The sequence below is a fragment of the Amblyomma mixtum genome, chromosome 2 (assembly GCF_055824585.1).
Source record: "Amblyomma mixtum isolate Tamu chromosome 2, ASM5582458v1, whole genome shotgun sequence".
Lineage (NCBI taxonomy): Eukaryota > Metazoa > Arthropoda > Arachnida > Ixodida > Ixodidae > Amblyomma > Amblyomma mixtum.
The window spans coordinates 184754095-184779669 of record NC_143013.1 but is presented as its reverse complement, the minus strand read 5'-3'; the positions used below and the strand labels follow the sequence as shown (position 1 = coordinate 184779669).

General features: G+C 44.1%; 1 protein-coding gene across 1 annotated transcript in view; it reads left to right on the top strand.

Moving 5' to 3' along the window:
* The first annotated feature begins 1484 nt into the window (after window positions 1-1484).
* The window catches only part of LOC149361804 (transmembrane protease serine 9-like), a 73464-nt gene continuing 49373 nt past the window's right edge, over window positions 1485-25575 (top strand). Inside the window, exons 1-3 of the mRNA XM_089568158.1 lie at window positions 1485-1650; window positions 16954-17257; window positions 21535-21649. Coding sequence (XP_089424284.1) covers window positions 16968-17257; window positions 21535-21649 — 405 coding nt within the window. The 5' untranslated portion in view covers window positions 1485-1650; window positions 16954-16967. The remainder of the gene's footprint in view (window positions 1651-16953; window positions 17258-21534; window positions 21650-25575) is intronic.

The following is a 25575-nucleotide window of genomic DNA, read 5'->3' as shown; positions in this document are numbered from 1 at the left end:
ATTTTAAAGTGAAAATTATTTTGCTTATAATTTCGCGTTATGATTAACCTTTTAATTATGCAGTAATAAAAGCCTTAAAATGAACTGTTTTGCTACACAGCCAGCTTAAGCTGTATTCGTTAGCGCTGTTCTTCATTTTCTAATAACGTAAGATAAACACCAGGACGCTTTATTCCACCCGTATGGTTTCGAATCACGTGCACTGATTTTCGAGTAAACCCTCGCTATGGCAAGGCTTCCTGAGCAAATAAAACGAAATAGTGTTAGATGAAATCAGCACAACGCTCTTTCACGACACACCCATGCGACACGAGCTAAATCGTACACTCCACTCTTCAAAAATATCCTCGACAGTGCGTTGCTTATTACACTCGCTCGAGTCTTAACTGGAATGCATTCTAGAGCGACTCTAGCGTCTTTTTTCTTACCACCCAGTTAAAAACGCTGGAAAACGAATTTCGAACAGCGGAGCATGTAGGTGCCGCGTTGTTCGCGTTTCTTTCCATCGCAAGAATACATTCAATTTGCGAGTATTTTGATATCCGCTCACGAATCGTGTTTTGAGGACTTGGCCCTACATAAGGCGGTGGTCTGCTCAAAAAGGTGATCGCTGAAAGCTCCAAATGCAGATTTCTTTGGATTCTTTCAAAGCAAATGCATCAAAAGAAACACTGCTGTCTTCCTCCGAAAGGACGGTGCTTAAAATGAATAATATTTCCATTGCTACACACTCTAGGTTTGCGCATAGCAAGACAGCCAGCTGGCTTGCACACTACGATGCACAGTGGAGGTGCAGGCTGTGCGGGGATTTAATACTCACATATTCAAGGTAAGGAGTCGGACACACAATGGTGCCTCACCAAGTAAAAGAACGGCTTTAAAAACTTCGACGAAAAGTGAAATTTTGCATGAAACTGTAGCGGCGCATTTCACATCAACAAGGTCGCACTCTTTTTGTTTGGAATTGCCGCATAGATTTTTAACGGAAAGGAAGTAGCACGATTTTGTCGACTTTCGGAGCTGTACTCGTCCTAAAGAAGCTACTCTGTAAGTATGATATTTTAAGGCAAACAGCCCTAATTATAGGTTGAGCGGGTTAAATGTGCAAGGTGTAAATTCAGATATTTAATATTCCTTCTCCATGTAAAATGCGCCTGTACCGCTCCTTCTACAATTTCTGGCACATGTGAGAGGTGAAATTAAGTTAACCGCAACACTGCGTCGGTGAGGAAGTGACGTCTCTGGGAACAGGTGCGTCAATACGTTGTAGTTTTTCGCAAGAACTGTACTTGATTTCCATTGTCTGCTTCACGTCCGTCTGAAGATAGGCTGAGAAAGGATAACGCTTATCTTTCGCCCGTCCGATTATACCTAAAAGCATCGGCGTCACTGCTATCTCTGATAGCATGTGCACCACTCGTTTTGCTGCCGACGTTGTGAAGTCATCGGCACACATTGTTCATATGACCGCGACCTTTAACGTGCTATCACCGCTTCTGGAGGGTTGATGGAGGAGAGGTTAAAAAGCTTGCGCATACACCAACGCTAGAAGTCTCGCGTATAAAAGACTGTTGCGGGAGTTCGTCACCGAAAGGACTGTTCGAAATTTTCTTTTTTCCTGGAGCCTGCTATCAAGGCCAGCGGCAACAGGTTAGTAGAATCCGTCTCCGAAGAGTTTTAATTTTGTACGCGACTGGCGAGGTCCTCTTCGGCAGTGAACCTATTATTTCTTACGAGAATTTGCACGAAAAACTGAGGATGCCACAGATGTGTTTAAATATGTTACAGACGAAATGAGATCGTTTGTTCACTCATGTTTACTGATGAATGCCGACATTCCTTAGAAGTCTTCCAGTCGATAAGTTAATTCAAGAAAAGCCGATTTGATCTAACGTTCTTGCAAGCCTTAAGGTTGTGATTATTATTGTGCTCTTTTATGTATTATTAGTGTGAACTTTGATGCATTTCGTGTAATTTTGATGGACTGAAAAGATATGTTTTATGTGCACTCCTTTTCGCTTTTGCCGACAACCGCTAGTAATGATGAAGACGAACCTCAAGCCTTTGTTTGCGTTATAACAATTCGAAGATTACGCAGAGGCGACGTTCAGCAGTGCGTCGAATGAGCGATAGGTGGACGAGCTGAGAAAGATGGTATGAACGTACTTTTACTATTATGGATGGAGTTTCAGTAGCCGTAGTGAAGGTTGAGTAGGACTGTCTTGCTTTTAGAAAACATTTGTGTACACATTCGATTATTACACGTTAGGGGAGACTCGTAAAAAATGAACAGGGAAGATAGCCGCTAAAATGAACACAACAACTACGTATTCGTAGCTTGGGTCCACTGCTACCAAATGTCGCTATTAATGAGCGGTTCTTGCAATTAATGTATTTTTTAATGCATAATTTTAATTATCGCGTCAGGGCAGCGCTGAGGTTGCGCGCCTATTTGACCACTAGAAATGGCCTGGCAAGGGAAGATAATGGCTAATTTTCTCAAGCTTGTCCCAGATTGTTTACCAATTTTTTGAAGTTCGAAATTAGAACTAAAGATTAAAATAAAGTAGCATGTCACATTTCTCGAACGGCCACTGGATCCTGTACATTACAGCAAACTACGTTATAGGAATATTTCGTTCAAGAATAAGTCATATGAAACATCTAGTGCAAGTAGCTTTTTTTTATTATCACGTCACTTTCATGCATGAAGAAGGGTCACGCAACTACTGCGTTTAAATTTATGGCGCTGCCCTGCGGAACACAGGTGTAATGGACTCGTAAATAATTTAAGGATCAGTCTAACTCAAGATGCTTGGGAAAAGTTTCGACGCCAAGTATCTAGAACAGTTCGAACGCTCGTTTATCCTTCAGTTATTGTCACACTTTACGCATTATCATCAAATGTGCGGTTGAACAACATAAACCGGAACGTAAAAGCTAAGCAAATCACGTAAGAAGTCTATCTGTGCACTTAAATACCTGGGTAGTACAACAACTATCACGCAAGCTTGTAGTATTACTCATGCTACGCCTGGACAGAAGTGCAGTACTTACTGGTGCGTCACACTATTATTATTTACCGGTCTGATTCACATAGTGACACAGAAAGTCGGTATGAAGTCAACTCCCGCTAAATGGCTGTTATGCGCAGCCGTATTGTGAATGGACTGGATTCCAAGAGAAGGCAAGCGAAGCAGCCGTAAGGAAATGGGTGGATGAGATTAAGAAGCTTGTTGGACTAGGATGGCCGCAGCTGGCAGAGGACAGCTTTAAATGAAGGGATATGGGAGAAACCTTTGCCTTGCAGTGGGCGTAGTCAGTGGGCGTAGATGATTATTTAGAAGTGTTTATTTAATTCATTTATTTATTGAATTCTGCAGACCTTGTGATAGGTCCAAACAGGAGAGGCAAATAAAAATACATAAAAAGAAACGCGGCAAAATACATCGTAGACAACTAACATATGAGTAACAGGACATAATAAACACCAAACGAAACAACTCAGCACTTATCAATGAGCAATTTTGTCGATGGCATCGGTGCTGTTTATAACCTCAGGCGGGAGCTAATTCATTCTACGAGTTATTGTGTGAGGAAAAAATGTCTATTTGAAAGCATTGATTCTAGCGCAGTACGGTGTTAGTGATTCCGCGTCACGATGTCTTGTTAGTCGCGTTGTGATCGGTTTAAGATAAATAAGGGCTCATGGAGAGTTAGTTATTTTTGAGTAAGAGAAGATATCTTAATCTTTGAATTTTTCTTCGTGTTTGCAATGTCTATATGTTGTGTTGTGCCGTAGGAGGGGTTCGAGAGTCAGTAGAACGATAGTGAGATGTTGTTTTCGGTGGTTTCAGCAGGGAGGGGATATATGTATGTGGGATATGTGTGCGTGTGTGTGTGTGTGTTTGTTGGAACAAAAGGGCAAAAATACAAAACTGTGAAAGTATTAAAACGTAAATACAACATAAAACGATGCGGAAGGCTAGAACAAACATGAAAGCTGCAGAAAGGAAAAAAGTGACGCCTTATCGTATACATAGGTGTTATTGGAGAGATTTAGAATAGGCCAAACCAATGCTTGGAGGCTCCATGGAAACTGCGGGCCCCAACGATGGAGACGCGAAGACCACCAACTTTTAAAAACGGCTTTTGTCTACGCAGCAGCAATAGGCTTGGGTGGGTGAATGGATCAGTGGTGGCAGGGGCCAGCGGGCTCGGTATTTGTTTTTCTTGCTGGCTATTGTGTTCTGATAATATCGACCGCAAATTCATTCACTTTTCCTTTGTTGCTTCTAAATCGTATAGGGCTTGAAGGAAAGTGATTGCGCCTCTTTCGCCACCTGGAGGGATGCTGGCACAATCTTGTAAAATATGTACATTGTTTTTATGGACCTACCACACACTGGAAATGTCATCATCTTGGGTGTATTTTTTTTTGTAGCTTCGCGTTCAAAGAGACCCTGATCTTGCTTTAAAGAGTACTGTGTTACCTCTTCGGTTCCTTCTGTCCCTTGCTGATTCGCCTCTTCCATTTTCTATACAGGTATAGAGTCTACTTTTCTTCCATTGAACTAATACAGTTCTGACCTTCTGCGTCTTGAGCTGTCGTTTAAAGCTCTTTATTTCGCCGTTCTGGTTTCCTGCTTACTTACAAATTAGTTTCCTTGTTCATCTCCGACACTCTCAGTGAACTCTCTTTCCGTACAAGTATTTAAGTACCTTATTTGCAAACCTATTATCGTCCAGGTTCCTGAGATGTTCTTCACATGATATCTTTCCTTTAGCTTCCCGAGCTTCAACTGATGCCCAGGCCTTGTCCCCCTGTCCTGCCTCGTTTGTGGTTTTGCCTTGGGAAGCTAGTACGAATCTCGAAATAGCTCTGTGGTTTACTTCCAGCCCCGACTGAACTTCTGCCGTTAGGCACAAATCCGCATTCCTAAAAGTAACTTTAGGCAACATTTTCGTTTACGAACGCATCTCAGCACTTATAACCTATAGCACCTCCCTGATGTTCTGATTCATCATCGCGGTATGTCTTCGCCCTTTGGCCCGTACGGTATTTTCGTGCTTTTTCACGTCGGTCCTTCGCTTACTCATGGCCTGAGATATCTGTATTCGGCCAGGCTGGGTATCTCATGGCCTTGTGCTGTAAGAACCTGTCCTGTGTAACCGTTGAATATCGCCAACGCTGACATAATAGCACTACAGTTAATGCGCAGAAGGACTCCGTATTCTCCAGAGGTATTAACCAGAGTCCTCAAATCATCCTGGGTATCAGTTAATAGCGCATTATTGCCTGCATACATTAAACATGGGAGCCTCTGCTGTACGAATGTTCCGGCTAATTTCTACGTATGTATTTAACATAGACTACTTTCTTCCAACCGTTTTTTTCATATTTATCATAAAAAGTACGAAGAGCAACGGTGATAACGGACAACCTTGTCTTTGTCCTCTGTGTATCTCTGCTGTTGATGCACTTCTTCTCCCTTCTCATGTAATTTCAACTTTATTATTTCGGTATTTTTACATTAGCGCTCGTATTAATTCATGACCTATACCTTCATCTTTGAGTGGGCTCCAATGGAGCTCCCCATTATCGTTGTCATACGCACCACTGAGGTCCAGGAGGGCTAAATACAGAGGCATGTTTTCAGCCCAAGCTAAATCTATACACCGGGTATGCTCTAACAGGCCTTCATCTAAGCAGCTACCGCTTCTGAACTCGCTCTGAAGTTATTTCAGTATTTTGTATTTTTGGAGTCATGCCTGCACTTTAATTTCACTGCCTGCATTGCCAGCCGGTATGTACCTAGCGGATGTTATTGCAATAGGTCTGAGGCATTTTAAATTGGCATAATCTGCTCTCCCTTACAAATCATATTGAACGTACCCTGTCGCCAGCTGACCGGACTTTCGTCTTCCATTCTTGGATTGGAGCCTTTAGGAGGATTTGCTTCCGGCTTTTTCCACTTAAGATTGTGCCATTCTAAATTCCTTTTCTTTATGCTAGCCTGTGCTACATCACAGTTTACTACCATTACCTTGTCTTCGCTTGAAAATGACTCAGCTCAAATTTACGTAAGGCATTGCACAGTGTCGTCCCCCTCTTAACGCTTTCTACACCGTCTTCAGTTAGTTTCTCCTTTCTTTGATTCTTTTTACATTGGCAGCTCACGTATATGGTACCAGAAGTTTATTGGTCTTCTTTTAGTTATATCGTAAACTTAACCTATCCAGCAAACAGTAGAGTGCTCAATTTCACCTCAGACGAGAATCAGTTCTTCAGTTTCTTTTGGCGACAAGATTTCCTTTTTTTGTCAATTTCCCCCTTCTTTGCCTATTTGCGTTCTCTCGAATCCACAAATCTTTGTCTGAGTACATTTTTATTTTCATTATTTCACCCTCTTCGTGGCTTCCTCTCCACTAAGGAAAGAAGGAACGCGTAGGGCAATGCGGATAAGCAACGCACGAGACCGCGGGGAAGATGTCAAAGACGGCGAGTCGTTAGGGGAAAGTACGGATAGCCGGGGAGCCACACTGCTATGTCCGCCGTGAGAGGATAGGCGCACTGGCAATGAAGAACGTCGCCCACAGCTGCACCTCATGGACAGGATGGCGAAGGAAGGAGTGCAAAGCGATGGAAGTACGAGGGAAAACTGCCGTGGCTAGTTAATATAGGGACGAGAGATTGGGGTAGAGGGAAAGAGCGCGGGAACGGTGAATGGAGGTGACAAAAACAGCCAAGAGGGTGCCAGAGTGTTTCGCGGTCCATGTAGATGACCAGAGCCTGAGGACGGTGGTGCGCATGCGGGGGTGCACAGAGGAGGGCGACAACCACGACGGCCGCAGGAGGCGGTGGTGGTAAACATTTATTGTCTGTGTACAAGGAGAGGTTTTTGGGCCCAGGCCCTGTTGGTCCAGGTCCTCACAAATCTAGATGGTACTTTTATTCAGGAGCCCCAATGGCGTCTAACGCCGCTGGCGCCCTCTCGACCAAGATCCGTTGGGTCTGCAGGTCATGGCAGCTGAGCAGCGCCACCTCCCAGTCCTCCCTAGAAGCGCGGGAGATGAAGGATTGGGATGGGTGGGGATTGTAAGGGCAGGCCCAGACCATTGGAAAACGTCCAAGAACCTCGCTTCGCACAGGCTGCAGCCACCATCAAATTCTGGGTTCAAGTGTTTCAGTACTGCCGGGCACAGCACTGTATTTGTAAAAAATTTGAGAAGGAGCGGTTGGTCTGCTCTCCGGAGACCCTTACAGGAATCCTGATGTCGACGATGACTGTCCTTGCAGTATGTAGTGATGTCTTTGAATGTAATTAGAGATTCTGTGCCGCGCGTCTCCGCAAGTGAGGCGGCCCAGTCTGCTTGCTCGTTGCCCCAAACACCACAGTTACCGCGCTCCCGCGCATTTTCCGCGCTGATCTACAATCGCTGAATCTCGATGTGGCCATCCATATCGGCCAATGGAATTTTAACGAGACCATCTGCGAGCTGTATTACATAGGCACTGATACATTTTACCTTATCTTTTTTCCTGGAGCAGTCTCCTGTTCATAAATAAACCACCACCAGCTTCGTCATTTTACCCGCGGTAGTTCATGATTCCCGTGCAAGTGCTTTTTTGATTTGATTATTCACTAACTTCTTCATCAGTGCGTCAGCATTACTTGAGCTGCTTCACCTCTGAGCGCATCAGTTAGCCTTGCCGTCGCTATTACCAGGCTAAGCCCTCGAATATTCTCCAACAATTTGCTATTTGCCTGTTATAGCAGCTCGCTCACAGTCCTCCTCAGCAATCCCGACTGCTACTCGCCAGCAACGGAAAGGGAAATCGTCAGTGCATGGTTAAGATACAAAGAGAGGGCAGAATGGGTAAGGGAGCTAACGCCGGCTAATGACATCCTAGACGAAATCAAGAAAAGGAAATGGGCTTGGGCAGAGCATGTAGTGCGAAGGCAAGATAAGCGGTGGTCGTTAAGGGTTGTGGGCTGGATTCCAAGAGGTGGAAAGCGTGGCAGGGAGCGGCAGTTAAGTTAGAGGGGGCTATGAGATTAAGAAGTTTGTGGGCGGTGATAAGGAACCGGCAAATTAGCTTGGCTTATTTGGCTTATATGGGTTTAACGTCCCAAAGCAACTCAGGCTATGAGGAACGCCGTAGCGAAGGGCTCCGGAAATTTCGACCACCTGGGGTTTTTTAACATGCACTGCGATCGCACAGTATGCAGGCCTCTCGAATTTCGCCTTCATCGAAATTCGGCCAGCCGTGGCCGGGTTCGAACCCGCGTCATTCCGGTCAGCAGCCGAGCGCCGTAACCACTGAGCCACCGCGGCGGGTCGAACCGGCGGATTAACAGTGGACTGGATTCCAAGAGAAGGAAAGCGTGGCAGGGAGCGGCAGTAAGTTAGATGGGCCTATGAAATTAACAAGTTTGCTGGAGAAGATAAGGAACGGGTGGGTTGCACCGGGCCAGATTAATATCAGGGATATGGGAGAGTCCTTTGTACTGCAGTGGATATATTCAGTCTGATGGCGATGATGATTCGACAATATCTACCACTTTACTATAGTTCCAGCGCACCTTCTCATGTAGGGGTCATCACCGATAAGAACCTGTAGAATCTTTCCCTCTCACCCAACTTACTCTGCTGCATGCTGTTATCACTATTCTGTTTTTGCCCTGTCCCTTGCTGGTTCTGAGCGTGACCTCCTTTCGTGGGTTTGCATTGTCTTCTTGCTGATTATATTTTCCATACTTAAATACCACCTGTTAATAGCATTTCTTTTTCAAGCCTTACTGACCTACTTTCTCGCCGCTTGCAACGCCCGTTCAAGTCTGATCGACGTGGCCTGCGCTATCATATCAACTGGTGTCGTTCTAGTAGGCGGTTTCGAGTATTTTTCCTTGTAATTAATTAAACAATTCCCCATATGTTTTTCGTATTCTCCAATTTTAAACGCAACCTGTCCTTCCAGGGTGTCTACACATAACCCGACCGCGCAGTCGACCATTCAACACGCAACAGTTGCCCATGAAATCCGCAGCTTCCGCCTCCTCTGCCGAATCAAACCTCGATTCAGCCTGGTTCACCACCTCACACTCCTTACTGAAATACTTTGGCTAAACCGTCTTAGCACCACTTTAATATTGCTGCCTGAACAATGCTCTGAATGTGTAGAGGCTCGAAGAACACGTGAGGTTTCAAACACGTTCTGTCTGCTACAAACGCGGTGCCACGAGAAAAAGGAAGAACTAATTCCTTTGGTCGCGAAACTCTTTAGCTTAGCTTTTACATTCTTGCAGAAACTAAATTACTAATCTTACCAACTAAATTTCTCGGGCCTTGTTTTACTTTTTGAGCCCCTGGATGCGACCACGAATATGCGCCTCTCGTTACATGCGTCGCCACGGGTGGGCCACGGGCTCACCCGCCATCACGTGACCATACCGCGCGCGCAGTCCATGCTTCGTGCGTTATTCAACCGCGCGTTGTCGTCGGAAGGGACACGCTGTTGTAAGAGACGCCAAACGCTTCACGATGCGTCGCGTAAGTTGCTTGTCGACGGGAGTCAAGAGCCCGCAAACGTGCTGCATCCTGAACCCGGGGTAAGAACGCTCGAGACGATGTGTCATATGCATTGGCATAACTATCTGCAAGTCTTTTTTCACACACTTAAGAGGCAGAGAGGGAAAGAGAAAGTTAAGTTTCATAGAAGAAAGGCAAAGAAGTCGGCCTGCTACTGGCGTCAAAAATTTCACAGCGGTTACGTCATTCTGCGAAATTCCGGAAATCAGCGGGAGCTGTTTCGCCAATCCGCGTTGGTCCACACGCTGATTCGCCTCTCCGCACTGAGAGGCGACGTAGTTCCCACGTTTCGCAGCTTGGCGTAAACGCTGTCAGTTTTTTCTGCTCTCGTTTGCATTACTCAGTCTGCAGTGATGAGGACGGACACAGGAGACTTAAGAAGTGACGGAACATGATGTACGGGATCACAGGGTATAGTTCGGGATAGAGACCATTAATGCACATCTTCATTGCTTCAATTTTGTCATGAATAAGGATGCGTTTGGGAAGAGTCACGTTGCATTATGAAATCAGCTGTCGAGCTAGGAAAGTGGTTAAACCCTGTGAGGATCTTGAAATTGGGACATGATCATTTCCACGGAAGTTACGACCACTTAAATGAAGCAGTGGCTGTATGGTAGAGTATTATCTTCGCATTTGTAAGATTGGGATTTATTCCCAGTGCCGCTGGCTACCCACCGGTTTTCTCATGGGCACAAGATTTTTACTGCCCTAGTTTTCGGCTGTACATGGATGAAATGCTTGGGAAAGGGTGTCCGACCTGACCATTGCGTTGAGGGGTCAGTGATTCTTTCCGCCATAAAAGATCCTAAGTCCGTCCCATGCGATAAAGCCCAATTATGGCCCTTATTTTACCGAAACGGTGGCCTTGTGGAAGAGCATCCGCCTCCAGTTCGGCAGGTGCGGCGTTTGAACCACACAGCAGGCGGGTGCCCACTGATTTTCTAATGGGTCCAAATTTGCTTGGCCTGGTGCACGGGTCTGCGAGGATAAATTGCTTGGGAATAGGGCCCGTGAATAACTGGGACAAGGACCCGGACACACCCACACACTGACACGAAAAGTGGTGATAGAGAAGCAGAACGTAACCCAAGGTGTACAAACTATTACTCTTTTGCATGTTGGGCGCTCGTCCGTACCCAACAATTCTGGACAAAACCAATTATGAACGGGAAAGAGCTTTTTAGTGCATTTTTTATATGTTATAAGATTTGACTATAACGATCAATATATCGACAAATCTCCCGTCGGCAGGGTTACATTTTTTTCTATTAACGTTTTTGGTATCGTCAGAAGCGTACCCCATTGGTTTTCTATGGTAGTTTTACCTGGTACACTAGGAAGAATGCTTTTAGCACAAATCAGGTGGATGGACAATTATATTCAAAATTTCCATATCAGTAAATATTTAAGTAAATTCTTTATTTCACTCAGGAAGTGTGGGACTGCGGGAAAAAAAGCTGAAAATTCCACTTTACTAGTTCCCAGCTACCCAGAGCGCAGAAATTCATGAAACAAAAACCTAGTACCTAGTAAAAACAGTACGTTAGAGTTTTTCAATATTCAGAATTTTTGTCCGAGATTATTGGACATCGACTGACAGATATGTTCTATCGGCATCCCCTTCGAATCGGTGCCTAGGCAGAAGGGCCTTTTTGTATAAATTATTTTTCTTTCATTTACTTATTCCATATCCTCTCAGGGCCATTGCGGGTATTGCGGGGGGGGGGGGGGGATTTATTAAACAAAACAGGGCAGATACTCAGTAAAACACGTTATGAAACAGAATTAAACAGAGAAACAAGCCAAGTACGTATGATGAAAGACAAATCGTGTGTAGAGATGCAAGGAAGAAAGGAAGACGCGTATGTAACATGAATATAAAAAAATCAGAAGTTTGGAAAAGGTACCAAGAATAACAGGTTCGGATGTCACGAAAAATGCCATGAGTCTGAAACTTCAAAGACACATGGCAGCTGTCACAGTTATAGTTCGCTAAAATTGGAAAACACATCACCACAGATCAATAGATTCTAAATACGATAGGTAGGCTGATTGGGAGGACTAGTGAAATAATGGCAGTACAAGAAGTAAGCAAGTTCTGCTCTTTTTAGGCGGTACTGATTTTGAGAATAGACGTCATTACGTGCGAGAAAGAGTGAGCTTAAGCTTATTGGCATAGTTCAGGAACCATTGTGAAGATGAAAAGGGGTACAAAGTATCAAGAGATATTTGACTCAGTAAGTCTTAGTCCGCAGTACCCCCGTCCCGGCTTGGAACAACAATTGCCTAGACTTATCGTAGATAATTTCTTTGGCTATCTTTAGCCTCTACGTTCTGCATGTTATTACCGATTGCCTCTGCAATCCAGTTTTGCGTAGGTTCCTCCTTTTTTGTTTAATCATTTTCTTAACCGCTAATTTCTGATTTATCCCCCCTTCCCCCTCCTTTGCAGTGCTGCCCAAATAATGGGTTGTCAATTTTCTAGTTCGCTTTCTACATTTTGTGCCAACATTCCTTATCTACAAGTAACTGAAAACTTTGCTAGCCCACTGCTTTTCCCTCGTTTCTCTGTATTGCTCCTCTAATTTTATCTTACTGGTAGCTTCTGTAATTTCGAATTATGCCCATCCCATGTCGTCTTGTGTTTCTTGGTTTGTTGTATTGTCATGCGCTTCCAAAGCAAGCGAATCTACCCCGCTCTGCTTGATTTCTAACACTGCTTAAACCTCTGGTCTCATGAACAGGACCGCATTACCGAAAGTCAAGCTAGGAACCATCACCCCTTTCCTGACCCTTCTTACCACTTCTTACCTACTGTACTTCCACAACGCCCTATTTTTTATGACAGCTGCATTATTGCCACCTCTAGACATTACATATTTTTCATGCTCTGTTAGAATCCCAGCGCCATATTTATCCACACCCTAAGATACTCGTGGTTATCCAGGTCCCCTGCTTGCCGCCCTCATCATTAAATATCGAGAGTGCGAGTCTTCTTCATTAAACTGCGGACGTAATCGTTCTCCATCTGTGCAGCTGATGTTCATCAACCTCTGGAAATCTTCCTCGTTGTCGGCCATTAACACTATATCATCCGCAACATCAATCTTGAAAATGACTGTTCAATCCATTCTCCTTACTTGAAAAAAGAAAAGGAGAAGCCAGCCCGCTCCTCTTTAGTTTTGTTTATAATCCTTATAAGTACAATACGAACAACAAAGGTGACATTGAACATGCTAACCTAAGCTGCCCTCTGCATCCTCATAGGCTTTGATACATTTTTTACCCATTTGATAAGCACTTTGGTACTTTAATACATATCTTTTAAAACATTCGTTACTCAAACTGCCACATCTAATGCGTCCAGTGTGTCCCAAAAATCCTCCTAGTTTACAGTAACGTAGGCTCTCTCGATATCCAGAAGTGCTAGCTATAGGTTTCTGTGTTCATTTTTGGCAATCTCGACACACTGCTTCGGTGACAGCAGATTGTCCTCTAGCCTGCTTTGTTGCCTGAACCCAGTTTGTATCTCTATTAGCACCCCCTTTTCGCCACAAATGCCTGCAGTCTGCCCTTTATAATGTGCCCCCTATAAACCAATGATGTCACTGTTGAGACGGTAGGTATTTTTGTCAGCTTTATCCCCTCTTCCCTTATATATCATGCCCATCCTCCATTGTCTTCATTAATCAGGGGCTTTCCCATTGATTATAATTTTGCTCACCACCTCTCAATGTTTGCTTACATTTTCTGCCTAAGTTCTGAAGAAAATTTCTTTGGGCCTAAAGGATAAATTCGAGTGTTTTATTTTACCGCGTACGATGGCACTGTCGCCAGCGACGTAGCTTTCCCAAAAGGAAATTGTTTCTCGAGCAGGGCAATATTACGTTACAGACGCAGGCCGCAAAATTCTTAAAATGAGGTTTGAATAGTTCTTCCGAAGCGTCTGCCGAACAGCATTTATACACAGGCCGCTGACCTACTGGACTTTAACGTTGTGTCCTTAATAAAGTTGCTACTAATAAAGTTGCTACTAATAAAGTTGCTACTAATAAAGTTGCTACTATTTCTGTTATACATTAATGATATCACTGAGCTAAAACACACACCTGAAATCACATTGTTTGCTGATGACACAAGTATATTTTTTACAGGCACAACCATCCAAGAAATAAGAAATGAAGCTAATGATTATCTGCTAGAACTGTCCCGTTGGCTAGAAAAAAATAAGTTGCAGCTCAATGCGCAAAAAACTAAATACATAGTATTCAGACCCATCAATAAGAATGCATGTGATAATATCAATATTAAGTTTGAAGACCATTACTTGGAGAAAGTGCAGACGCAAAAGTTTCTTGGAATATGGTTTCACGAACATTTGTCATGGACTTATCATGTAGATCATTTAATTTCGGAACTCGCGCGTTCTGTAGGATGTTTAAGTAAAGTGGCCCATATCTTACCCCTTTGGCTGAAGAGATCAATGTACTACACTTTATTCTATTCCAAACTGCTCTATGGTATGCTAGTATGGGGTACGACCACCAAAGGGAATTATGAGAGAATATTAGTTCTGCAGAAGCGCGTACTTCGGATATTAGAGAATTACAAAGGTCAAGTAAGAAACTTGCCTACGCAACCACTTTTCTTCAAACATAATATCCTTCCAGTTAAAAAAGTGTACAATTTCCGGATAATGCAACTAATATACAAAAAACAGCTATATGCCGATAACGTCCAGCATGCCTCCATGAGATATGCAATCAGGAATCGTAAGAGAAAGGTACAAAAATTCAGAACGAACTATGGCAAACAGGCTATGGACTATCAAATAGTTAGACTGCTTAACATACACGAATCTTATGTTGACTTAAGCCAACCATTCAGAGCCTTCAAACGAAATTATCGAGCATTCCTATTTTCCTCAAATATAATTTTAGAACCATAAACGCATTGCAAATACAGTAAACATCTTCTACATGGTTATCATGCATTTGCAACTATTATTCTAAGTTTGTTCTTTTGTTTCCCTTTCGTACTGCTCTTTGTTAGACTGTGATATACGCTAATACTCACTTCTGTTCAATTGTGTTATTAGAAACTTGCAGTTTGTACGCCACGTACGCAAGTTATGGCTTAGTTTCTTTTCATTTGTACATGAATGCCTATGTACCTTCATTCTTGCTCAAAACTTTTGAACTGCACTTTAGTTATATTGCTGCATTGTACTGTGTATTTCTCGTATTCATTGTGTTGTAATTGAAAAGCGTGAACATGTTATCCTATTGCAACCGCGTACATGCTTAAATTCAGAAAATGTGTGTCTGCTGCTGCTGCAGGCTGTAACTGATGTGAGGGGGCTAAGGCCTCGTCAGGCTTCCAAGCCTTTAGCCTTACGCCACCCGCAGGGATTCATCTGTATTGTTTCCTGCAAATAAAACGCCAATTCAATTCAATTAAATTCAATACTATTAGCTACAAATTGAATTCAAGATTTATTTGACTGTGGTTGTCGTTTAATCGGTACTGTAGTTTACGAAATAAAACGCACAAAATTTTTATTACCCATTTGTACAGAACACCAAAATTTGGTGAATATTCCGGTTTTCAATGCACTACTGCTTCTACATGTTTTGAAAGAAGCCTAGTTAGATAACTCTGACAAATCTATGCCTACACAGACGATGCAATGAATTTGTTGTGAAGAAAAGAAACCAAAAGGAAACTGATATGGCTGCCAAAGGCTGTACTAACAACTCAGATATGTCCCTGAGGCAGCAAGCACATAGTTATACTGTTAACTTATTCACATGCATAAATATGCATTTGCTATACTTAGTTGCATGCAGGACGCTTTTTATATTATAGACTATGTGGAAAGGCTGCAAAAAAAAACAGGCACAGGCTGCTTCAATACGTCTCGTGCCAAATGAACTAGTTTTGCGTATTTTGAGCCCAAACAGAAAAAGAGCGAACACGAAGGACGACACATGCACTGCTACAGAAAACTGAAAGCTTGACAGTAGGAACAAATGAATATGTAAGCAGAAAAAGAAGACCTAAGAAAGCGAGACAAAATTTCGGTGTATAAGTTTAAGTTTACCTGGAACAAAGCTTTGAACTGTCATCAGTAATGTGCGTCGTTCTTCTTCGGTCTTGTTTTGTTCACGCTCGAAACATGCAGAACTAGTACCTAGTCGTTAAATTTTTCGTTCATGAAATCACTTCTCTCTTGTACCAGAGTGTAAGCCTTCAAGATACATGGAGGGTGAGGAGAACTTTCCTTCGCATACTTTTGTAGCTTTGATGATGGTGGTGCAGGGCTGAAACATTAATAGGCCGAACAACCCAAGCCTCCAGGAGGGGTCTCATAGTCGAAAAAGACAAGAAAAAAATTCCTATAGGTTTTCTGTAGAACAGAGGTTTTCTGTAAGGTTTTTTACCAAAAACTTCTAGTAAGAGCAGAATTCTATGTAGTTCCTATAGTAAAGTACTTCACCGCCGCAGACTAGAGAAAATCACTACATAAAAAACAACAGTACTACCCAAAAATACTACAGAATCGCAGAAAATCGTGAGACATTCCAGCGGCTAAAAAGGCAGGGACGAAAGTAGACGAGACAGGACGAACGCCGGCGTTCGTCCTGTCTCGTCTACCTTCGTCCGTGTCTTTTTAAGCCGCTGGAATGTCTCACAATAGTCCTACCAACCAACTAGCCCAACTTTCTACGCAGAAAATCTGTCGTTACCGCACAAGTACAAAAATTTGTCGTGTTTCTGACACGGTCTTGCCGTTTTCTTCCACTTATACGCGAACTCTCAGTGACCAGGTGTAGTAGTTCGTCTGTAGGGCGTGGATGAAAACCTCAGAGAACGGTTATCACTTTGTCAAGCAGTATTCAACGAAAGCTCTTTGCAGGAGTTAACTCAAGTATTGTTTATTCATGTTTATTTTCCCCTTTTAGTGTTGTGCGTGTTGCTGAACTACGCTACCAGTGATGACGTTCTGCGTTCGGGCCACTGAGGCATGCGCGTTTTAGTGACATCATACGTGACGTCACTTTATTCTGACCGATCAGCGTGCCGTGTTGTGCCAACGCCCCACAACCCTGTCAATGTGTCCTTAACAGCTACCGCTTAAAAAAAAGAAAGTAGTGTCTGTAAAAGTTCTCCCCTTTTTCAGAGGGGTGCAGAGATTCGATAAGGCATGTGCAGCAGGGCGAGGGGTGGGGGTGGGGGGGGTAGATGTTAAAGTGAGCGGGTGTGGCTAAGATATATTAAGGAAAAGATGGTCGCAGCAAGCACAAAAAAGGGCTGTTGCAGTGATAACGATGACAATGCGTTTTCTGTCCGCAGGGTCAGCGATAGCCATGAGCAGGCAGGGAGCCTCTGGCGTCAGCGTCATAAAAGCCGCGGTCGCCGTCCTATTGGCGACCGGCGGCACGTCGGCGTGGACCAACCCTGAGGGATGCGGCAGGACGCCCATAGCGCCCCTGCTGGAGAAGAGGGAAGACCGCATCGTGGGCGGTCAGGAGGCGGTGCCGGGAAGCTGGCCGTGGCACGCCGGCCTACACATGAGCCCCTTCTGGGATAGCATGTATTTTTGCGGCGGCGCGCTGATCTCTGACCGCCACGTGCTCACTGCTGCCCACTGCGTCATGTGAGCCCCAGGATTTGTGTTGTATTTGTTAATTAATACTGCGATACGAAGTGGTGGGGATTAGAGCAAGATGGGAAATGAAAACAAATAGCAGAATACCAACAACAGTATAAAAACATGCAAGTACAATTTGAAGCTGGACTTACAATGTCTGCAGTGAAATAGAGTGGAAATTATTATGCTGTCTTCCATAAATTGAATAGAAAATGCTGGTACAAAGTGCAAAGAATAAAACGGCACCAGAGTTGTCCTATGCAATGGGCGAAACATTGCCTGGATGTAAGGTCAGCAGTTCCAACGATTTATTTATTTATTTATTTTATTTTATTTTTACTTACCGCAGCCTCTATTGGAGCTACTGCAGGAGTGGGGTTAACAATTTGTAAAAATGACAATGTACAACAAACACAAAAAGATTACATCTCACATGGTTGAATACATATCGCGAACAATGTGATAGGCATTAACTAATAAATTAAACCAGTGCACAATGAACACAACAAACAAAACATCATGTGGCACCTATAGCTGTCTAAAATGAGTTTAATGGAAGAGACCGCGTTATGCCAGGAATTACGTTCCAATGTTGAATAGTACGAGGAAAAAAGCGGTGTTTGAAATTATTAGTATGGGCGAAGTATGGCTTAACATTAAGGCTGTGATGACTCCTGCTTGATCGGGGAATATCAGGGGTAAGATAGACAATAGGTGTGACATGATACAGTGAATTGGCGATGCAGTGCAAGAACTTCAGTGAATCCACCTTATGACGCACGGACAATCTGGTTAGATTCAAAGCGGACAAGGCACCAGGAGGTGAGAAATAGCGATCATATCGACGATGTATGAGCCTGATGGCTTTCCTGTGCATGCTCTCGATTTGATCAAATTGAACATTGTTTATGAGGATTACGGATGGGAGACGCGTATTCATTTACGCGACGAATTGAGGATTTGTACATCAATAGCTTAGTTTTTTGGGGGGCACTAGTTAGCGTTCTCCTCAAATACCCAAGTGTTTTTATCGCTTTTGTCCAAATGAAAATAATGCCTTTCGCCCAGCGCATGTTAGTGGTGAATATAAAGCTGAGATACTTGTATTCGAGAGTCCTATGCAGTGGTGAGTTGAAGTCATAATTAAACAGTGAAGGGTGCGTGCAGTTAGTGAAAGACATCACTACAGTTTTACTAAAATTTATTTTCATTTGCCATGTATTACACCAGGTGCAAAACTAGTAAATGAGGCGTTTAGTTGCAAGTGATCATCTGGTGTGTTGATTTCTTGATATAATACACAGCCATCTGCATAGAGGCGTATTTGTGATGTGACATGACGTGGTAAGTCGTTAATGTAAATTAGGAATAATAAAGGACCAAGCACTGACCATTAAGGAACTCCAGATAATAGATCGACAAGAGAAGAATTAGTAGAATTATAGGACACAAATTGTGAGCGGTGGGAAAGAAAACTAGCAATCGAATTAACCAAGCAAGGATTTTTTTGGAATGGCGTTTAGTTTGCACAAGAGATTAAAATGCAGATTGCAGATTGAAACGTCAGCTACGCAGTGAAATTGGCTGTGAATAGCAATATTATGTGGCTAAAAAGGCAAACATTCTAGCTCAAATGACAAAAATGTCGAGAAGATAACTTTGTAAGTTAGGCTCTGAGTTGGCACCCTTAAGATTGGGGCTCGAAGAGTTGTAGGATATAAAATCTCCTCGGATTTGGTGAAGAGTACTTATGAGGTCATAATCCAAAAACTGTACGAAATGTATTGAACGTTTAAGAGTAGGAACTAATCAGAAAAAAACTATAAAACGCAAGCCTTCGATATTTTCATGACTGACATACCGTCCGTTGCTAGGGCATAAATAACTGCCGTCCATCGCAACTGCGAAGGCTGTGCGCAATCGCGGAGTGGCAGTGAATGTAGAAGCTTTATTCATCACTAAGCGTAGTGACAATGAACCGTGATGTTCAGTACCGGACGCGAGTTACGAAGGGTGGCAAGAATGGAGGCCAAAATTTTTGCACTATTTAAGCTTTTATTCGAGAGCAGCTGTTCTCTCTCAGAAACATGAAGGTATCGCAAACGATACGAGTAACAGCGCGCGAAAGAGCAAGTTAAACAGTTCGCGGTTATAGTGGCGCTGAGGAAGGTGGAAATGACTTTGGCAGGCTGTGATGAAAATGAAAAAGAATGCTTGTTAATTTTAACTGCTAATTTTAGCTAATTTTAACGGCTTTAATTTTAAGGGAAAGCTCAGTGCTTTGCTTAAATTTGATTATGAAAACAAATAGAATATTAGGGTTCCATTCATCAGTATCGTGAAAGAGCAGCTGCAATGAATGCTGGGCCATTGTTAAAAGTGTCAGCTAGTTCATGCTTTTAGGGCTAAAAATTGCAGCTTATCTAGATAATAAAGTTAGCATGAGTTCATTTGGCAGGTGTTCTTAACTGGCATAGAGTAGCTCACCTGTACGCCTGGGAAGCAAAATTTTATGATTATTGTACTTTTGCAGAACAATCTGAGGCCACAACAGGGTCTGCAGGGATTGTGAGAAAATAAATAAAAGCAGAGGAAAATCAGAGTCTGGTTTGTGGCTGCAGTATGAGATAATATAATAAAATGCAAATTGGTTTATTGGTTTATTAGGGTTCAACGTCCAAAGCGACTCAGGCTATGAGGGACGCCGTAGTGAAGGGCTCCAGAAATTTCTACCACCGGGGGTTCTTTAACGTGCACTTACATCGCACAATACACGGGCCTCTATAATTTCGCCTCCATCGAAATTCGACCGCCACGTCCGGGATCGAATCCGCGTGTTTCGGGTCAGCAGCCCAGCGCCGCAACCACTGAGCGTAACCACTGAAAGTATAGGCAATTTTAGGCGAAAGATAGAAGTTTGGATTTTACAACTCGGAAATAATGACACTGTAAGTTAACTTCGCAGTGTGGAGAACATTTAACCGTGGATCTATTCATATGACAAAAAAAACCACCGCGGTGGGATACAAGGTGTTTTGAACAGGAATCAGCTTCAAACGATGAATTTTGAGAAATATCAGCCCCACTTGCGGTAAACATAATAATTGGAGATTTTAAAAAGATACTTCTTGTGCACCGTACTTAAATATTTTCAGAAATTTTCTACAAGGTATGCCAAAGTTCACATCTGTGCAGTCGTCAAAGGGACGTAGTTTTCTTTGAGCTGGTCTTATGAAATTTGAGCATCCGCCTCGCATTCGGTAGATCTGGGGTTCAATCCCAGTGTTGTCAGGAGCCCACCGGTGATACAATGAGCACAAGCGGCACCCTTGTCTGGTGCTCGGCTTCTGAGGATGAAATGTCTAGAAAAAGGGGCCTAAACACCATGTTCGGTAGAAGAGCATACCTTGTGCCATGGCGGTTTTTGGCCACAGATGCCCGTGCGCCATTAAAATACATCATCATCATCTGGTACTATGATGCAAGCGGGAGCGTAAGTCAGAAGTGTTACTTTTGAAGTGTGGAACAACTTGGTGTTCCCCTCTCTCAGTCTTTAGTATCTCTTCATATAAGTCCGAAACGGCGCGCGAATTATTCGTACGAATCACGTCGCACACATGAAACCGGAGTGAGATCCGCGGTAGTAGTTGGTGCACTTTCCACAGATGGGCCCACGTGATGTATGGGCCGATTAGAATGGCTATGTCGTGTTCGCGTTCCATTCAGATCGCATCTACATCGCTTTGCATGGTTCTACTAATCTAAAGAGTTTATAAGTTCACGTAACTTGTCTTCTGTCGTCATACCTTACTGGTTTCGTGGCGCCGACCATATGCTTTGTAACTTGTAGTTTTGGCTGTGAACTCTGTGCGCTGGTATGAATCGATGTAGGCCATTGGACCACCGGGTGTGACTCGGTAGCTACAGCCTTCTGCACCTTCAGTTTTGAGGGCGTGTCGCCATCTTGAGCGGTCTCGTAAAGTGGAGGTGAAAGCGGAGCTCCTAATCTATTGAGGCTGAGGCTGGTGGCGGGTAACCTCAGAGTGTCTTGACAGTCTAGACAGTCTGTGCCACGTGGCACTTAGCTAGAATGTATAGAAGTCGTAAAAGGCCTGTAATTTTTTATCTTATCACAGCTTCTACCTCGCAATGCGCCTAAAGTTCTCGAGCATAACTCTGCAAAACCGATGGGACCCAGTTTGCATTTCAGTGGTGCTCTTCCGTATCTTTCGGCTGCGTATGGCTGCCGAAGGGTGCTCTCAGCGAATCCACTCTGTGCGCAGGTTCTACAAGCCCGATGGGACCTACGTGCACGTGGGTTCGCACAGCCGCGTGATCCGTGACAACGCGGAGCAGTATGTGCACGCCGAACATCTATGCATGAACAAGGACGACACGGTAAGAATGAGTGATACAAATTGGACCGTAGGTTGCCAGTAAGGTCCACTTTGAATACACTATTCACCTGTGTGGATTACCTATCTTAGATGAGTGCAGTCACAAGCCTGTACTGTAAAAAATAAGCCAAGAAGTCGGCACTTTCTGTATGCCATATAAATTAGTATATTAGAAGGAGATAAGCTAGAAGGAACTTAAAAAAAAAGTCTGACGGTAGTAAAAAAGGTTGCGAATGTTGTCTGAAAACAGGGTACAGTGTGAAGTGACACAGCCAACAAAAATACGGGATGAGAACTGTGCCCCGAAATGTTGTGCGCCGTATTTCTATATGGCCTAGGAAGAAGCCCTTTGTTCTACTCTACTAAATTCTCAACTTTGTGTAGCTGCACAGGATGGCGTAAACACATGATCGTGTCTGTGTGCACGACCTTCATGGTCGTAAGACAGCACTACTTATGGAAACGATTTCATGAAGAGGCGTAGCGGAAATTATCGATATTTTACAACCCGTTGGCTCCGCGGCCGTACAAAATCGCGTCGCTATTTTATGTGCCAAAATGTCTTAACGGCAGTTTCAGTGGCCATGCTTTCAGCCGAGCTGCGATTTTCGGCATCTGAACTTTATCGTCTTTAGATCTTATTAACGAAAGCACAGTTCGTGGACAATGAGTGACTGCTTCTGTGCTTCAGAAGACTGCAGAGTATGCGAGACAGGGTGAACCAAGTGTACTGCGGACTGCCGCCATACGGCTGAGTGCTTGATGTTCCATATATTAATTCGTGCTGGACCTATGGTGTGTGGAAACTGCTATTCTTATAATCGTTAATGCGTTGCACGGGAGGCTCAAGTCAGTGACCTTATATGGGCTGAAATTACTTGATACAGTCATATGGTTCTTACTAATCTAAGGAAATAGTGTTATCGGCCCAATATTAAATACGCTAGATCAAGCTATTTTCTATCAAATTAAATTCGCATGCTAACGCGAAGATAGCGCGTCAGCGTGAAATAGATTCCAGGGAGAGCAATGGCCCTGGAATGTGTGCCTGTCTATGCTCGCTTCTGTTCTTCAGTTTAGGCAACGCGCATGGCCTTCTCGCAGGTTTCCCGGCTTGAGGAGCCTCCGTCATTGACCACTTTTCGTCGTGTTTCCCTTGCCGTTTTTTGGTGTTTAGGCGCCGCGGCGTTAAGCTGCATCTCTTTGTCGTTCAGGAAAGTGTGCTCAGTGCCCCTCGCTGCTTTGTTCGTTTGACGCGGCATTGCGCTCGGCCGCTCTGTTGTGACTTTGGCGACGTATTCGTTTGCCTGGGTCGCCTTTGCAAATTCGTGTCCGGCTACATAAAGTCGCCAGTGTCGATTACTTTCTGCCGCCGAGGATCTGAAAGGGCCGAAGTGTTATTTGAAACACGACGGGACCGCAGCAGTGGCCCAGTCGTTTGAGGATCTGTCTCGCATGCGTGAGGCGCAGGGTTGGATCTCTAGTGCCGCCGGGTGCCCATCGGTGATACAATGGATACAAGCTATCCCTTCCTGGTGCTCGGCTTTTTTTAGGGTGAAATGCTTGGGAAATGCGTCGTTCACCCAGCCTTAATCGACAATATGATTTGGAACACGTAGCGCCAAGAGTTACCAATTAGAACTTATTGCAATAAGGGAGTAATTACTCATTGACGTCCACCCAAGCCAGCCATACGGCTACAAAGGAAAGCTATACAGCTTTCTCAGAAACTTCGCAGGTAAAGAAAAATTCGTCCTTGTCCGGGGTTCGAACCCGGGACCACCGCTTCACCGGAGCAGTCGCTCTACCAACTGAGCTAACCGGGACGGCAAGCTTATGGTAGGGCGAGAGCAAATTTATCAATAACTCGAAGTGGGAACAGTGTTGGTCAAGTGTTTTAGGGGAATCCCCCAAGGTGGAGTAGATTTATAATAAGGGAGTAATTACTCATTGACGTCCACCCAAGCTCAACCCTACGGCTACAAAGGATAGCTATACAGCTTTCTCAGAAACTTCGCAGTTAAAGAAAAATTCGTCCTGGTCTGGGGTTCAAGCCCGGGACCACCGCTTCACCGGAGCAGTCGCTCTACCAACTGAGCTAACCGGGACGACAAGCTTATGATAGGGCGAGAGTGAATTGATCAATAACTCGAAGTGGGAACAGTGCTGGTCAAATGTTTTAGGGGAATCCCCCAAGGTGTAGTAGATTTGTAATAAGGAAGTAATTACTCATTGACGTCCACCCAAGCGCAGCCATACGGCTACAAAGAAAAGCTATACAGCTTTCTCAGAAACTTCGCAGTTAAAGAAAAATTCGTCCTGCTCCGGGGTTCGAAACCGGGACCACCGCTTCACCGGAGCAGTCGCTCTACCAACTGAGCTAACCGGGACGGCAAGCTTATGGTAGGGCGAGAGCGAATTGATCAATAACTCGAAGATGGAACAGTGTTGGTCAAATGTTTTCCTATAGCTTCCTTTGTAGCCGTATGGCTGCGCTTAGGTGGACGTCAATGAGTAATTACTCCCTTATTGCAAATCTACTCCACCTTGGGGGATTCCCCTAAAACATTTGACCAGAACTTATTGCATGTGAGGCCGAGTGGGCTAAGGCATTGAATAGTGAGGCTGGTGTATTTTTGCTGGCGCTGGATGGAATCCGGATCGATGCGGTGGTACAGCTAGATTAGTTTGGCTCATTGGGGTTAATGTCCCAAAACAACTCAGGCTAAGACGGACGCCGTTTTGAAGGGATCCAGAAATTTCGACCACCCAAGGCTCTTTAACGTGCACTGAAATCGCAAACTAAACGGGCCGCTAGAATTTCGCCTTCATCGAAAATCGACCGCAGCGGCCGGGATGCAGCCCGCGTTTTTCGGTTCAGCAGCCGAGCGCCGTAACCACTGAGCGAAAGCGGCGGCGGTCCGGCTAGATTAATTCGCTGTGTAACGTTCGGACGTATCATTCTGTAATGACTCGGAAAGATTCGCCTTGATGTTAGGCTTTTATTGCGAAAGCAATACTGCGCTAGGTTTTGAGCCTTCAGCGGCGTCCCGGCGGATCCACGTTTGACCTCTGGCTTGACCTCTGTTGTGGCGTTTATTGATGCGCTCTGACATAGACAGCGTTGTAGACTGCGTTGATTTGGAGGAAATGAAAGGCGCCTTACCAACTCTGTGGTTTAGTGGACACCTCAATAGCACTTTAAGCTAATTCCGGCGTTCATTGATGCGCTCTGACATTGACAGCGTTCTAGACTGCGTTGATTTGGAGGAAAGGAAAGGCGCCTTACCAACTCTGTGGTTTAGTGGACACCTCAATAGCACTTTAAGCTAATTCCGGCGTTCATTGATGCGCTCTGACATTGACAGCGTTCTAGACTGCGTTGATTTGGAGGAAAGGAAAGGCGCCTTACCAACTCTGTGGTTTAGTGGACACCTCAATAGCACTTTAAGCTAATTCCGGCGTTCATTGATGCGCTCTGACATTGACAGCGTTCTAGACTGAGTTGATTTGGAGGAAAGGAAAGGCGCCTTACCAACTCTATGCTTTAGTGGACACCTCAATAGCACTTTAAGCTTTTTCCGGCGTTCCGTGCAGCACTCAGGCTTTCGCCTTTCACTACTGTAGTCGCTAAACTTGCTCGTAATTTGCTTTCGCGACCTTCCGGGGTTAACCAAGCTAAGCCTCTGCCAATTTTTTTTTGATCTGCTCTGAAATTCGTCGCTAATTTTGAAAAAATGTTTGCGTTAGTTGGCAAAAATAGGAGCTCGAAACAGGAACAAAAGCCACATCTTAGAAATGTTTATGTGAACCAAGTGGCGAACATTATGGTGTAGCAATAAAATATATTTAGCTCATTTGTTTCTGAAGTTTTTGCTACGCTTTCATGGAAGCATAATAAGGAAAATGGTATAAATGTTTTCATTT